Source organism: Paroedura picta, chromosome 6, assembly GCF_049243985.1.
Source record: "Paroedura picta isolate Pp20150507F chromosome 6, Ppicta_v3.0, whole genome shotgun sequence".
Taxonomy (NCBI): Eukaryota; Metazoa; Chordata; class Lepidosauria; order Squamata; family Gekkonidae; genus Paroedura; species Paroedura picta.
Window position 1 is genome coordinate 20,707,082 of NC_135374.1, and position 17,285 is coordinate 20,724,366.

General features: G+C 43.0%; 1 protein-coding gene across 4 annotated transcripts in view; it reads left to right on the forward strand.

Moving 5' to 3' along the window:
• Positions 1-13: 13 nt before the first annotated feature.
• The window catches only part of PARP4 (poly(ADP-ribose) polymerase family member 4), a 52,477-nt gene continuing 35,205 nt past the window's right edge, over positions 14-17,285 (forward strand). For 3 of the 4 annotated variants that reach the window (XR_013231740.1, XM_077341634.1, XM_077341632.1), the window contains exons 1-8: positions 1,790-1,949; positions 5,395-5,527; positions 6,395-6,569; positions 9,274-9,400; positions 11,171-11,249; positions 12,449-12,556; positions 13,768-13,917; positions 15,065-15,202. Coding sequence is in view for 3 of the 4 variants with exons in the window: in XM_077341634.1 (XP_077197749.1) it covers positions 5,396-5,527; positions 6,395-6,569; positions 9,274-9,400; positions 11,171-11,249; positions 12,449-12,556; positions 13,768-13,917; positions 15,065-15,202 (909 nt within the window). In the remaining variant the exon portion in view is untranslated. Of the gene's footprint in view, positions 92-1,789; positions 1,950-5,394; positions 5,528-6,394; positions 6,570-9,273; positions 9,401-11,170; positions 11,250-12,448; positions 12,557-13,767; positions 13,918-15,064; positions 15,203-17,285 lie in introns of those variants that run through there. The other variant, XM_077341633.1, reaches the window with a different exon arrangement.

Here is a 17,285-nt window from a genome sequence, read left to right on the forward strand (position 1 = left end):
CTCGGCCGACGAAAGAAGGTGACCGTCCCAGAGCGAACTACAGTTCCCAGAAACGGCCCGGGGAAGAAAAGACGTTACAGAGGTTGGATTGGTAAATACAGCGCTGGGCGCTCCGCAGAGGCGGCAGTTGGAGGGCGGGGCTGAGGGCTGTTTCTGGGGCGGAGACCGTTTCTGGCCTCGAGGGGCTCGACGCGAAGACGGTTCGGCCGCCACTTTCTGGATGGATTATTATTATTAATTTGCACAGCCTTTGTGTATCCTCTCATTGCAGTCCCAAGGCAATGAGTGCATTCCCAGGGCGGTCTCACGACACTCGTGCTCTGCTTGGGCAGCCAGGGGCCTCCCTAGCCGCTGGCAGGGGACAAGAGGCGTGAGGTTGCCACCTCCAGGTTGGGAAGCCCATGGAGATTTGAGGGTGGCACCTGGGAAGAACAGTGACATCAGAGTCCACCCTGCAAAGCATCCATCTTCTCCAGGGGAACTGATCTCTGGGGGCTGGAGCTGAGCTGTGACTTTGCGGGATCTCCAGGCCCCACCTGGAGGCTGGCATCCCTATGCTATACCCAGGGGGAGCATCATTCCACTCTGGGGCCTGTCCTTGCCGTTGCAGAACTGCTACTCTCAACTGCAGAACTGATTGATTGATTCTCTTAGTCCAGCTGGCTTGTGGCGGTTTACAAGAAGTTAAAATAGTATAGAATCCAATGAAGAAGAAGAAGAGTTGGTTCTTATATGCTGCTTTTCCCTACCCAAAGGAGTCTCAAAGTGGCTTACAATTGCCTTCCGTTTCCTCTCCCCACAACAGACACCCTGTGGGGTGGGTGAGGCTGAGAGAGCCCTGATATTGCTGCTCGGTCAGAACAGTTTTATCAGTGCTGTGGCAAGCCCAAGGTCACCCAGCTGGCTGCATGTGGGGGGGCTCAGAATCGAACCTGGCATGCCAGATTAGAAGTCCACACTCCTAACCACTACACCAAAACTCTGACAATGCCCTGTAAAATCTCCCTCAATCAACAATTCCTCCCCCCTACATAGACACACACATACTGACTCAATGAGCCCCTTTGGCCCAGGGCCTCAGGGTACCGCTGGGAGGGTTGACATTCATTGACCCAATTCTTAGGAACTGTCATTCCCTCTAAGGGCCATCATGCCAGTCCCTGAGCGCTGGTTGTGGTCTGTCATTTCACTGTGGAGGTGGGGGACTCATTGCTGTTGCAGGACACACTGGCTACTCCTCCCAGGGGCCATCATTCCACTTTGATGACTCACCCAATCTAGCTGGGTCCAGAGACCTTCATTCAGAATCCATTCTGCATTTTAATTTCATTTGTTTGGTGTGTGCTGTAATATGGAACCCCTGCAAGTCAACTGGCATTCCTGGTTCTAATTATATCCAATGGGCATTCCAGCATCTTCCAATATTTCCAGTGGACGATCCTGTAATTCCTTTTAGTGCATCCCACCACAGTCACATTCTCTGCAAAACAGCCTGGCATGCTTTAGGGGTTGGCAGTAAACATGCCGCAGAAGAAAAGTACTCTGCACATGCTCAAGAGCACTCTAGTCCAAATGATTAGAAATAAACTGTTGCGGTACTTAGAGATATAACACAGTTTATTTCCCCGCAAAGTTGCGTGGCCCCTTATGTGGCATCTGACTAAGTTTATGCCGGAGTCATACGGGCGCATTTCAGGCGCCACGAGCGTTGCCATCTGTCGCCCCTACTAAACTATACGGAACTTCTATGTGGTTGTTCGCTGTGGGACAGAAGGGGGCGCCCGCGCTCTTTTTCGGTGAGCGATTGTGCGGTTCGCATCCGGAACCAATTGCTGATTCGTGTTTGGGAGGCGCTTTCACATGGAGGTTGCGCAGATGCTTTCCAGAGCCTCGCCTTGTCAGGAGAACTGGGAAGTACCTGCAGAGCTGTGATTTCTGCGTTGTTGTAGGTGCGTAATTCTCCCTGTCTCGCTTTCGATGTTTCATACAAATCCTTTCATACAAATCCTTTTTTGAATAGTGTCGCCAATGGGGTGGGCTCTCACCCAGGCTGGGACTGTGAGCTATCTCCTCTTTCCGTCTGGCAAGGCTCTACCACTGTTACTTCCCGAATTTCTGCCTGTCGTGCAGAGACAGAGGGGCCCTGGAGCGTATTGGCCCTTGGAGAAATTGCAGACGTTAACTTGCTTAGTAAAACTAGGCAGATTGCCTGTTGCCGCATATTCAAGTGGACAGCCGTGTTGGTGTGGAGTAGTACACCATCCATCTTGGGTGGGGATGGATGGGGCTAACAACAAACCGGCGTTTAGTTACTTCTTTTCACAAATGGGAAACTGTCTGCCATTAATCACCAACTGTACATTTTTATTGCCCCGATGTTTTTGTGAAGGACAATTGAACCCACAGGACTGGTTGGCTTTTCTAGCAAAGAATAATCATACTGTATATTTAGACTTATGATACTGTTTACTAATTTGCTAGTAATTTACTTTCTCATATCTGTGCTCTTATGAACTTGGCTCCATTGCCTGAGGAAGTGTGCATGCACATGAAAGCTCACACCTTGAATAAATCTTCATTGATGTTAAAGGTGCCATTGGACTTGAATTTTGTGGTATGGCCATTTATGACATTTATGCTTTTAAAAATTATACTTGCAGTTTATGTTTTGCAGGCATCCTGGTAGTAAGCCCCATTTAGTAACATGGAACTTACTTCTGAGTAGGCCTACTTAGGGTTGTTCCCCTTAGTCACAACCAAGCTTTTCTGCATTTCAGAGTCCCTGTGACCCTTTACCGTTTTTTTCTCTTCCATAACCTCTCTGTGGTTGGATCTGTTTGTCCACAACCTGCTACTTAACTGTATCATGGAGCAGATCTGCAAAAGAATAAAACTTTTTTTGGATTAAAAATTTCATAGTGTCATAAAACTAAGATAGATTCAGGTGGGTGACCATGTTGGTCTGAAGCAGCAGAACAAAGTTTGAATCCAGTGGCACCTTTAAGACCAAGAAAGTTTTGTTCCAGTGATAAAATTTGTGTGCATGCACATGTCTTCAGATATTGTTCAGATACTTTTTCAGGAATCTGAAGCAGTGTGCGTACACACAAAAGCTTGAATAAAACTTTGTTGGTTTTAAAGGTGCCACTGGACTAAGGTGATAGAAAATAAATGACCCTGAATTGCCCAGGGACCCCATGAATTGCAACATATATATCCCTTGATTATGGAGTTTTTCTGTTCTCTTGGTTTTGGTTTCCTCTTTCTGCCACTATATAACAGTAGAACTTGTTCTTCTTAAACCTTACCTAATCAAGCAGAAGGACAAAAGACTTTATTGTTTGATTCTTTAAAATGTGTGATCTTTTAATTTATTTATTTCTTAGATTTTTATTCTGCCCTCCCGTATGGGTCAGGGTGGTTTACATGGAATGTCTTGGGGGTGTTACATAGAACATCATAGAAATAAGAACAGTCATAACATATCGGCAACAGTTTCAACAGTGGTTATGAGGTTAACAGAGAATTACAACTGGTTCAGTCTTGTGGCTACACTGGTCCTGTACAGTGTCACTGCTGTAGTATTAAAAAAACAATGTGTGTGATTTTATAACCAAGGAAATGAACTCCGTTTGGTTTTTGTGTTGTTTATCTTAGGATAAGATTTGGCTTATGAGTCACTGAAAACCATTCAGGCCCTTTGAGAGCTGATTCCAGCATTAGGTTTGGCCTTCACACAATGACTTTTAAAGAAACAGCAAGAAAAATGATTTTCTGGGGACATTTGATGAGTAGGACCTTGGGGGTTCTGTCTCAAATATGAGTGAGTGAGACTGCAATCCTAGGAACACATTTCTGGAAGTAAACCACATCAAGTAAAAGGGGTATTACCTCCGAACTTACCTTCTTAGGATTGCTGCTTCAGTGTGATTCTTTTCCCCCACATATGCAAGCAGTGCATCACTATGAAAGCTTGTGCTATCTTCAGATCTGAAATTTGCCACACGTATTGCATAGATTTATGTGGCTTGGATTTAGTAGGTATTGCTTTATGAATGGAGCTACCAACTCTGGCCCCTCTGAATGTACAAAGCAGCATAAGCAAAACGTCACTGAAATGGTCAGGGGCAAGCAAGACAAAGCTCCTGCTTTTGTAACAGATCAGTAATAGAGAACCACAACTGGTGTAGCTTTGGTTGTCCTGGGCTGATTCTGCAATTACTTTGTTTTTTTCCATTGTCGTTCCTGCTGAATTCAGATAAGTTTTGAACCCGAATCTTCCTCCTTCCTCCCCCTCCCCCCGAATTGAAACAGAAAGCCTTCTGCACTTGATTGGGGAAGTTCAGATGGGGAAGGGGAGTGGTGGCCATGAAGCTGAACTAGTCCTTTCCTGGACTAGTGAGGGGGGAGGGGACAGGTGAAGTCCAGCTGGCATTAGTGCTTTATTTCTTCTCTTTTGACTCCCGAGCCAGCAGTAACCCCTCAGAGAATGAGGTAAGTTTCTGCTGAGAGAAGTATGAGCTTCTGGAGCGCAGTCACTTTAAAACAGGGAGGGAAGCCTTACAGCCGGGAACCAGGAAGTCTTTGAACTAATGCCCTAGCCAGTCAGGGAGGGCTGCTTTGCTATGTCAGTGTTGCAGGCACAGAAAATTAAGTTAATTCGCAAAAACAGAAATCTACACTTACACCCATAGCAGTTTTTCAAATATCACGGCTTATATCTGCTCCTGGGTGTCGTGGGGGAAGGTAGGGTCACTACGCATGTTGCAGAGGGAAAATTTAAAGTGGCCAAAGTCAAGATGGAAATCAAATTCAGTCCAGAGGGGAGGGATTTATTCGGACTGGGAGTGGATAAAAAGCCCCGTCCATACTTGACCCTGGTGTGACCAAGTGGTACTTAACAATTTTAGGAAACAAACAGTTCTCCTTGTCTACATTGTTCTGTGGGTTTCCAGGGCAGAGCGACTGAGTGCAGTTTTCTTTGGATAAGGAAGCACTGGAGATGCTGGTGTCTGTAGAGGCCGACTATGAAGGTTTGTGGTAGAATAAAATGTTACTGCTTCTTTAGGATGCTACAAGCATCCAGTATGTTTTGTAATGTTTGTTTAATTTATGACTGCATAGGCAGGTCACAACTGGAGATAAAGAAGCAGCGCCACAAGACAGCAGAAAGACTCACAGCTTTCTTTGTCTCTTGCTTTCTGTCATTTCCCCCAAGCAAAGGTGCATTATTCATTTAGGGAACATTCTCAGCCATGCAAGGTATATTAATGTTCTTCCTGGACTCTATTCCAACATCCGTGCAGTTAAGGACAAACCATGGGGATATTCACAGGGATCAGATGGCAGAGTCACAACAGGCAACCATTTGACTTTGAGGTTTTGCCTTTGCAGGATGCCGGAGCCAATTTTCACCGACTGTGGATTCTTCTTGAAACTGAAAAAGATCACCATTCAGGAGAAGAACAAGCTGAAGGAATGTATTAAAGGAAATGGTGGGCAAATAACGTTTTCAATAAATGATAAGGTAAGTCTTGTATTGATTTCTGGGCAGGTCAGTTGCACTGGGTTGGAAAGAAGCTGTGTGTCTCTCATAAAGACTCTTGTGGCATCTTCAGCTCTTGACACATTCATCATTAAATTTTTATGACTGCAGTTGTAGGGCAGTGAACTTAAATAGAAGAACCTTTGGAGGAAAAATGTATCTTTTGGATTATTAAGCAGAGAATACTAGATCATAAGCATCAAGGACCTCATGCCTATGCTTGACATCATATTGATGTCCCATTCCAAAGAAGTCCTTTTTTGCTTCTACGAATGAATGCTTTTCCCTCAAATGTCTTAGTGGGAGGGCTTAATCACATTTCATACCATGTAAGACTTTCTCTGTGTAGCTCTGGCTATCCTGATTCTATTTCACATAATCTGTTAGACTGACCCTTATATGAACAATGTCGTTGCTCTGCTGAGAACCAAGTCTTCTGTAAATAAATCTATGACCTTGCTATTCCTGCTGTCTGATAGAGATCCAGATGCAACTGCCCAGAGCCGTACGGAAGGGCGGTATAAAAATCTAAATAAATAAATAAATAACTATTGTATTGCCTGAGTCTTAGCTAAGATCCTATGATATGTTGTCTAATCTTATATTTTATATTTTATGGCTTGTTTTATCATTCTAAGATTCATTCTGTTGTGCAACTCCATGGTTTATCTTATTGTTTAGCTGCATCTTTTTAGCTGTACTTTATATGTTTTGTTCCAATAAAAGGTGGATTGACTGGTTGAAATAGAAGAAGCAGTTGGCTCCTGCCCCATCTCTGTGCCATGCAAGCAAGAGTCCGACAAATGAGCAGTTCCGTATTTTGAACACCTTATCCTAATTTAATTGCAGTGTACCCATGTTGTCACTGATGATGCTGATGCACTCAGTTCCCTTCACCTGAAAACTATCAAGAAGAAGCAGCTACCCACCGTAGGGGCTGATTTCATATGGAACTCAGTCAAAGAAAGCAGACTTGTGCCCCTTTTGAACTCCAAACCCCTCAAGGTCTTGGAAAGTACCCCTGGTAAGAGAACCTCTTTGTGGAGTAGTAACCTTGATTTGGAAAGTACTTGTATTTACAAATTAACTTTTATAGAATGTTTCTAAACCAGTGGTTCTCAGCCTTGGGGTCCCAACTCCAAGTGGGGTCGCCTGGCCCCTTCCACGGGGTCACTAGGTTGGTGGCTGCGGCAGCAGCGGTAGCAGGTGGTGGTAGGTGATGGGCAGCGGCAGGCGGCAGGAGAGCCATGACACTGGCCGCCTCCATGCTGCCTTGATTGTTCTGCGCCTATGTGCGCCAACGCATGCGACCATGCGACTGTGCATGCCACCCCAGCGCATGCTCTCACCACCGCCACAGTTGGGATCGCGGCCATAAGGCGGTTGAGACCTGCTGTTGTAAACAAAGCAACAGAGGCTGCAAACATCTCACACCTGAGAGTGTCCCTACCCACTTATGAGCACATTATTATTGTTTTTTTTGTTGTAGCCTGCCTTTCCTGGTAGGCTCAGGGCGGGTGACAACAGTATAAAATATTTTTTAAAATACAATTTACAGCAAATCACAATTGTCCCTTTAAGCTTATTTCCTTCCTGCTTCTGCTGCTCAGAATTAGATTCCCCAGCATTCCTGAAATGGATCCTTTACTTTATGGAGGAGATGGAGAGACTTTTGAATACTCTTGTTTCCCATTGCATGACAATTTTTCATTGTCATAATTCTGCAATTACAATACGATTATTAGCATTTTAAAGTGAGCATACTTTGCAGCAAAGAGGAATGCAATAATTAAGCCCTCCCGTGTGTCTCTCTCTGTTGCTCGTTTGTTAGAGCATTTTAGCTTTCCTCTCTTTGAAACCTGATAGAAAGAGGGCTACAATGGTAATAGAAACAATATACAATTAAAAATCTTTACAAAAGTTAAAAATGTGTATACTTAAAAATTAGATGGCCTTCTGAATACTTTTGCCTTGTACAGCTTGTGAAATCTGTACAAAGGAGATGCTAAAAAGTTCCATAAAATAGCACCAGCTTTAGATTTAGCATTGACCGTCCTAAATACCGTATGGGAGTGGCTAAGCAAAAGAGTAGCACAACTGTTACACAGGAGAGGCAGTCATGCAAGTATTTTATTATTCTTTTTTATTTATTTGTTCTTTTTTATTTTGTTATATTTACATACTGCCCTCCCTTGCCACTCAGGGCAGTTTACACTGAAACATTCATAATACAGAACAATATAATAAGCCCCCAGATTTTAATATATAACATTTTTAACAATAGGAACTTGTACCAAAATAGAACAGTGTACAATTTAACATTCAACAATGGAACATTATAGTTTTAACTGCACTGTGATTCAGTTCTTCTGTGGGGGATAGTGGGAGGAGCCTCTGGGCTCGGGTTGGTTCACTTGTCTCAACCAAAGGCCTGGTGGAAGAGCTCCATTTTGCAGGCCCTCTGGAATTGTTTTAGCTCTGATACCTAGGTCTGAGACTATGAATAGCTTTAAAGGGAACAGCCTACAACGTGAATCAAATTTAGAATCAAGCTGTCAACCAGCATTTATGAAATGGTTGGTATGAGCTAATAAGGAAGCTGATTATTTTGTTCAAGGTGAAGTTTTCATGTTGTCTTAAAGGGCAGTCCCACATAGAATGTGTTCTAATAGTCTAGCCTGGAGATTATTGTTGCATGGATAAATGTGGTCAAATTATCTGGGGGTTACTTATTTGACCGTTACGGTAATTCTGCATTAAGCCAGCGAATAGAATCAATTTGACTTGGGAAAGTGGCCCAAAACATGAGCTTGTCAGTTATAAGTTATGGCCTGTTAGAATCTGACAGCACCTCATATCTCTTATCTGGCTCTTTATACTTTTGTTTTTAAAACAAATGTGCAGAAATGTAAAATGGGAATGAACTCCAATGTTATATCTTATACCCGTCATGATAGTAATTTGAAAGGTGAACTTAATTCCTGGGTTCCTCCCTGATTTTATTGTTTTTCATATGGATGTTGGTTGCTGCTACTTTTGTTTGACAGGAGGAAAGTTAAAAGGATTCAAAGGCAAGATCCATTGCAAAAATATTTTTAAGGTGCCTGGATACAGGTCTCTGTTTTTGAAAGAATGAGGGCTAGGCCTAGCAACAACATAGAAGATCTTTTGTATTCAGTCTGGGTTTCAGGAAAGTCAGAGTGTAAATATAACAAAGGAATGCAGTTTGCTGCCATTGTCAGAATTTTTCAAGTGTAGCAATCTTTTTATGACGTAGGTTGCGTACTATGCAATCCTATGCAGAGTCACTCTAGTCTAAAGCCCACTGAAACAAGTGAATTACAATGTTGTATCCTACACTTGCCTTTCATGCTTGATAATTGGATATAATCTTCCAATTAGCATTTAGCTTTCCAATTTCTGAAAATAATACCCAGTACAGAGAACTCTAGAGCTCATTATATGCTTACACAGTATCATTTCTAATGCACAACAGCCTTTCTGATGGCAGAACTTGACAGAATATAAAGCAGAAAACTCTAGTGTTTTCTCTGTGTATTGATTGCGTATTCCTGGCACATTTTATATTACAAGCAGTTTCATCAGTCAAGAAAATTGCTTTTTCAAATGCTAAACATTCTTCTTGATGCTGAGAATTGCCTGTATGCATATAGGAGTGTAAATAACTGTTGTAAACTTATGGGAAATATCTGTTGTCACAACAATAGATGTGAAAATTATCTCTGTTTGTGAGGATGACGGTCAGAAGGTAAACGGCTGTGCTAAAAATGGCCTCTCCTACAAGAGTAAAAGTAAGAGCAAGTCCGATGACAGCAGCAACGCAGACGAACTGAGGTAACTAACTTAGTCGCTCTCATTATTTAAAGTAAAACAAAACCCTCAACCGGGTGTGTTGTCTGAGACTGGAAACTGGCCCTGTGTCAAATTTGATTTGATTCCTAAGATGTTTAAAGTGGATTTAAGCAATGGCAATGTTTCGGTGCTCTTTGAACCAGCATACTCTAAACTTGTTACTTTGGGGGCAGTGGACAGAAAGTGGGATTGCAGAGTGACTAGCTCAGCCACGTCTTCCAGCTTGAGCTGTGAACCTTACTGAGTGACCTTGGGCCTATCGCCACCTCTCAGCCTAACCCACCTTAAAGGTAGGCTGTGACAAAGAGAAAAAATTGTTCTGCCCCCAAAGTGAAAACCTTTACCAAAATGGAGGTCTGACCTTCCCAGGGAAGTAGGAACAAAAAAATCGAGAGCGGAAGCCCTCAAGGTGTTCTTCACTATTCTGTCCTTCTACACTCCTTTCTTCTTCTTGAGCCTTCCCCTACCACCTTCCAACCTCAGAGTGTACTGGTCTGTTATTTAAAAAGGTAGGTGCAAGTAGACTTTCAATTCCTGTCAACTCTCATGGTCTATGTCAGGGGTTTATTCAAGACGTGATCTTTTGAGTGCAAACACTCTTCATCAGACTATGATCTTCTTACATGACAGGGAATATATAGCAAAAATCAGTTGTTACATCAGTAGACTGTGTCACAACCAAATACAGCAGTCTACTGTGACACAGTCTACTGATGTGGCAGAACTGATTTTTGCTATATATTCCCTATCATGTAGGAAGATCATAGTCTGATGAAGAGTGCTTGCACTCGAAAGATCATGCCCTGAATAAATCTTTGTTGGTCTTAAAAGTGCTACTGGACTCTGATTTTATTGTGCTACTTCAGACCAACACGGCTACTCATTTGAATATGTCAGGGGTGGCCAAACCCCTGTGGCTCTCTAGGTGTCCATGTACTACAATTCCCATGAGCCCCTGCCAGCATGTGATGTTATACATGCGATCAGGAAAGGTCCTACCTAGCCCTTCCAGAGTCTGTCTATAGGCTGTGTTTTCATGATTAAAAATTTTGACCCTATATAAGGAATGAATAACTTCCAAGGGGTTAAAAAAAAACATGTTTCTTGTAAATTCTTATGTTACTTATTGTGCTGCCTGAAGTCCTCATGGGATAAGTGGGATCCAAACAGTCATACATAGATGCATGAAAGTATTCTTGATTTGTAAACATCTGTAAGCAAAAGTAAAATCTGAATTCCATATTCCTTCCGTGGAGATCAAGTGCAGCATAACCATTTATCTTTACCAAGGCTGTTATGGCCACACAGCTGCGTCAGTCACATTAGAAAGTCCCAACAAATAGGCTTATTTTTAATATCGACAATTTAATGATGATTTTAATGGTTTAATTGTTTGCTTTTTCTTTGTGATCCACCTTGATCAGGTCTCTGAATAGACAGCATCTGAATTTTCTAAGTAAATGGGCTTCAGAATAATACATGATAGGGTTGCCAACAACCTGGAGGGAAAAAATGTTTTTCCTCTTTAATAGAGGTTTAACAAGTAGAAAGAGGCACCTGAAATTTTCATGGCTTTTTTAAAGGACAGAACATTAAGATTCTGCTAAAGGGGCAGGTCATTCTTTTTCTTCAGGCTATAGGTACCTCTAGTACATAATTAAAACTGGAGCTTTATTTGAATTAGATTTTCATGCAGCAGGTGTACTTGCAATCAGTAACAATGAACAGTCTGATTTTTTTAATTGGTTTCAGATGGTTTTCAAAAAATGATAAAAATATCCCTTATTTTCCTGAAGACTTTGAGGTTGCAAAGTATGATGCCCTTGAAAAGGTAAGAACTTGTTTTTGTGGCTTTAAGGTAGAGCCCGTCTGTGCTGAGCCTCAACAGAGGCTGAACCACGCTGACCCTTTATAACAGGGGTAGTCAAACTGCGGCCCTCCAGATGTCCATGGACCAATTCCCAGAAGCCCCTGCCAGCATCCGCTGGCAGGGGCTCCTGGGAATTGTAGTCCATGGACATCTGGAGGGCCGCAGTTTGACTACCCCTGCTTTATAACATAAGGGTCTTGTAGTACCTTCAAGTCTTATTGATTTGAAAATATATTATGTCATAAACTTATGGGAGGCAGAGTCTGTTTTGGCAGATGCTAGGCCTAGATTCAATGCTAATCCTTCTTGCAAAGAAGTTCCAATAATAAGTATTCTTGATAATCAGCAAAGGAGCCAGAAATCAGTAAATGACGAGTAGATTCAGTAAAATAATTTTTTTAAAGCAGATTAGGACTCAAATCTAAATTATCTGGATAACAGGGTGGGTGGGAATTAATCTTGGAGAGTTTAATGGGACTTAAGAAGAATACAGGTAGATATTCTCAAATTCTCAGTTCACAAAGCACACCTTATCAATTCCACACACTCTGGAGTATCAGGCAGAAGCTGGCTACTGAGTTGGCAATTACTGGTGATTCAGCAGACAATAGTTTATTAACTATCGCTGTGTTGTTTACAGCTATTTGCCCTGACCCAAATGTCATCAGAGGGAAGATGAGCCTAGCTCTGGCCTTAGCATAAAAGAGCAACACAGGAGAACATGTTCTAAATCTTCTACTTGTCCAGTGTTGCATGGACATAGTCTTTCATGAAGGGGGACTTCCCAAAGAAATCTCAAAGTAGCTTACAATCAGCATTCCCTTCCTCTTCCCCACAATACCCTATGAGGTAGTTCTGGGTGAGAGAGCTCTGAGAGAACTATGACTGGCCCAAGGGCACCCAGCTGGCTTCATGCAGAGGAGTGAGGAATCAAGCCTGGTTCTCCAGATTAGAGGCCACCCCGCTTAACCATGACACCAAATCAAAATTCCATTGATGATCGTTTAACAAAAAATACCCAACCCAACATATCAAGTCAATTACCTAAATGTTTTCTAATGAATGTTTCATTGTATGCTGTATACAGCTCATCAGGCTAATATGGGGGGGGGGGGGAGCAGCTGCCAGTTGTAAACTAACAAAATCTCCATTTTCCCCAGGTTTCAGCATATAGTGAATATGTTGTTGTTGAACTTCAGTGTGCTCTCCAGCATTGTGATTATCCTTTTCGCATTCACACACATTACAGTGTGTTGGATGGAGTCAAGGTAAGTTGGTATTTCTGCCATGATCACACATTAGTTTCTTCCTTCAGTGGCTTCTGTGCACCATTCAACACACTGTAGTAGTCACTGTGTCTTTCTTTGCATTAAAATTCCTAGCAGTAGTCATTAGACAGATGACATGGTATTGTGTTAGGGCAAGAAATGCCTGTCACCATAAGGAGGTGAACTGTAAATTGGAGCTTGTATATCATTAGTTATTAGCCCTTTCCAGACATTTTGACTAGTTAGAATGGACATATGAAGGGGAGAAAGCAGGATTGGAACAATAAGTTCCATTTTAGTTGCACATGCTCATTGGAACATATTTGTGTAGCCCAGGTTTATACATGTATATGTACACAGGTATATGTGTACAGGTTCAATATGTACAATCCACTGACATTATGTAGTCTGTTAGTCAGAGCTTACCCCTGCAATCCTGTTTCTCCACTCCAGCAGATGGTTAGAGTATATGAGAAAGAGCCATTGCATTCATTTGTATTCCATTCATATGTCAAAATTTGACTGACAGCCCATGCGCTGTCAGCCTTTTTCAACCTTTTAACTATGGCAGTACTACTAAAATGTTTTTCAGGCTTCGAGGTAACAGGAAGTGATGTCAGCTGGCCGCAACTCCTTGTCACATCCCCCCCCCCAGGAAGTGAGAGGAGCCTTGGACAGCAATGATTTAAATACCTGGGGCACCTCCCTTTCCCCTCCCTTCCAGGCCCATCATTGGCTGCTTTGGGAGGGGAGGTGTCAACCTGCCCAAATAAGGGTAGATTTTTTTAATTAAAAGAACATTTTCTTTCCTCTTCAATAGGAACTGGAAATGGCAAGCAATGGGTAGGAGGGCTCTCCCCAGCTGCCATTTTGTAACCTCTCATACTGTAGTACCTCGATACAATGGTTGAGAAACCCTGTTTTATGAATACCAAGTTAACCGTGACATCACAACCAACAAACTGCGCCACTGTAGCTGAAAACTCCCTATTATTATGCATGGCACACAAGATAAAACCAGTATGCTATGACCCTGCTACTTCAACTTTCTCAATTTCTATGTCAACTGGGGACAGGTTTGGGCAAGGTCTAGTTATCTCGTAGTATTGAAACACCATTAGGATGCCTTTCAAACCACAGCCAGTTACAGCATAGCTCAGGACGACTAGAACTTCTGTGACAGGATGACCTGTTTGTGCCTTTTTACACAGTACCAAAAACAATGGGCACCCACTAAGACTTCTGAGGAGGCCCGAAGAGCCTATGAGCTTTGTACTGAACAGCTGAAGAAGGCGGATTTTGAATTAAGACAGGACTTCCCACATGAAGCAGAACATTTAGCTTCAACAAAGCTACAAGAGGTATTAGTGCCATTATTAACTCTTGTCCTGATAAATTTATATTTGGCTCTAGAAGTGTAAGGCCTCTCTTCAACTGGAATTTAATCTGCATATGCCTCTCATGTACAATGAAGCCAAAGAAGATGTCTCTTCTGGGGACTCCTCCTTTTTTGTTGCCAGGGTCAACTTGGGATATCAGTCTTTAATCAATCACATTCTGTCTATCTGAATTGAGAACAGGAGAAATTAGGAAGAACTGTTTACAGTAGGTGCTAGGTATATTGCAAGATGGAACATACTCTTTTTGTTTCTAAATGTATGTTTTGCAAATGTTTTGACAGAAAAGGATGAGATGAACAAACTGCTTTTCTGTAGCATATCAAGTAGATGACCAAGCCTGAAGAAAAATTGCCCTTTAAATGCCCTTTGAAGGAAGGCTTAATGTATTAGAATCGGCAGTTGAATCTTTTCTTGATGAAGTGGTAAATCAGTGGTCCCCACCCTTTTTTTGGGTGGGGACCGGCAGGGTGATGGCCACGCCCGCGCAGCGCGCATATGCAGCTGCTGCTGTGCAGCGCACATGCGCGGCCGCGCAGCACATGGGCACATGCGCGGCATGGCCCTGATTCCCTCTCCCCCCCTCCCGCAGTAAGAAGCTTCCCGGGCCGCAAGCTTGCGGTCTGGGAAGTTTTTTACTGCGGGGGGGGGGGGGGAAGGGAACCGCGGCACGGCGCCCTGGCCTTCCGGGCCGCAGACCGCAGGTTGGGGACCACTGTGGTAAATAACATCAGCTAATCAATAATTTTCCATTGTGCATCTTAAAAGCTGTCAAGCCCCTTCTGACTTACAATGACCCTATAGCTTAATGTCCCCCAAAGCATCCTATCCTTTAGAGCCTTGCTCAGATCTTGCAGACTGAGGGCCTTTATAGATTCAAACCATCGTATATTGGCCCTTCCTCTTCTGCTACCTTCAACTAGCCATTAATCCCCTGTTAAAGGGACAGGTCATTTTTCTTCAGGCCTGGTAGCAAACACTAGATGGCTCAAAAATGGGTTATAACTGCCTAAATTTACTGTTGCTTCGCCATAGGAGATTATTAGATAGCAGTCTGTATTAATAACAGTGATTACTTCCTAGTGACTTGATCCACTGTGGTGTGTTGCAGATGCTTGTAGTAGAGGCCATCAGCTGCGGCACCTTTTCTGAAGAAGTTGGTGTCTTTGTGGAGCTGATCTGGGCAGAAGCACTTGGGTTCCTGAACCATCTGTTACGTAAATCAGTGACCAGCATCAGCCTGAATGATGTAAGGCCATTCCTCCTGAAAATATTGGATCTCCAGCCAACATGTATTCCATTGACTATTAACAATAATGCTATGCCAGGCAAATGTGTTTTTTGTTTGTAGACAGCAGAGTCCACCAGGGGTGGGATGAAACAGGGCAATACTTTGGTTTTAGGAAGGGCTTGTTTTCCCTTTTCTGTTCTGGCTATGACCTTCTTCTAGTGCATGCAGTGCTTCCTAGGAATATGCTTTCCTATGAGGCTGTGGGATTTGTGAGATTACTACAATCAGATGGGCAGGGCTCATTGTGTTGGTTTTTCTAACCCAGTGGTTGCACATCCAGCAAGCAGAGTGCTGATTGAGTGAAGGAAGACCACCATATCACCTTCGCCTGCATGGATATCATATTCTTGCACATTTGTGCAGCCACCTGGTATTGGAGCATGGAGAAATGGCTGCCATCTGGAATGCCTTCTCACAATCTCAGAAAAGATGAGACCATCCATACATTCGTTCATTAAAAGGTCCAGATGTGACCTAGGCACTCAAGTACTCAGTGCTGATTTTGGACTTCTGTTGGTTTATTTTATGTAAAACATTTCTGTGCCATTTTTCCTCTCAGTGTCCCCCAAGGGGGCAGGCATTAAAATATGGAAAGATTTTAAACATTCAAACGTTTCAAGCATTAAAATATAATTTTAAAATACATATTTAAAATAGTTAAAGAAAACATAGAAGGAGAAGAATGTGTTACCAAGTCACAACTGACATGGTGATCTCAGCCATAGGGAGCTCAAGGCAAGAGATGAGCTCAGAGGGGTTGCCATTGCCTTTCTCTGTGCAGCGACCCCAGTATTCCTTGGCAAATAAGCCATAGAAACACCTAAAACACAAACAGGGAGGAGAGCTAATTAGAGTTAGTGAGGGAATGTCAAAGAGTACAAAAACATCTTCAGCCACTGGCAGATGATAACAACAGAGGGAGACAGATCAGTCTCCGTTGGAAGAGAATTTCAAAGTTTTGGCAACTGAAGCAGGCCCTCTGAAAGTGACCAGTGTAGTTGTGAGTAGGCAGTTCTTCTGCACTATGATGTGAATGGACATTGGTCTTCTGTTGCATGGGATCCCTTGATCTTTCATCAAGCTAGCAATCTTTTCATACAGCGATCACTTACACTAGTGATCAGCACACAGCCACTGCAGTTGTGATTGTCACAATCAATATGGTTGCGCTGACCTCTAGTCTGCTGCTGAATATTGTTTGCTGTGCCGCTGGTATAAATGATGCACAGTTCTTTCTCATGCATCCCTCTGTGCATGGTTAATATTGTTGAACACATTTCAGTGGGACTTACTCTTTTGCTGTATAGGCCTAGCACAGGAACACTTATTTGGTTGCCTTTCAACATAAAACCATCAGGAAAGCATCCTTTCCCTCCCCGAAGCAATCCCTTGCTATTTTGTGAGCATTTCCATTTTCCAGGCGCGTCGCCATGTTGGTCTGAAGCAATATAACAAAGTATGAGTCCACTGGCACCTTTAAGACTTTTAAGACCAACAAAGTTTAATTCTGGGTATAAGCTTTTGTGTACATGTGCACTAACCAGTCAGTCCTAGAGGAGATCAGCCCTGACTGCTCTTTAGAAGGCCAGATCCTGAAGATGAAACTCAAATATTTTGGCCACCTCATGAGAAGGAAGGACTCCCTGGAGAAGAGCCTAATGCTGGGAGAGATCGAGGGCAAAAGAAGAAGGGGACGACAGAGAATGAGGTGGATGGATGGAGTCACTGAAGCAGTAGGTGCAAATTTAAATGGACTCCAGGGAATGGTGGAGGACAGGAAGGCCTGGAGGATCATTGTCCATGGGGTCGCGATGGGTCGGACACGACTTCGCACATAACAACAACAACATGTGCACTTTGAAGAAACCTTATATCCCGAAGTAAACATTGCCGTATTTTCTGTGCGTTTGAAGACTGTGTGCTTACATTTTCCAGAGTAAACAGGCATGCCTACTCTGACCTTTTCTTTAAAAAAAAGAAAAAAGGAGCAAACATCAGAAATCCTGATCTTTGCCCCATCCATTCCATAAGATCTTTATCT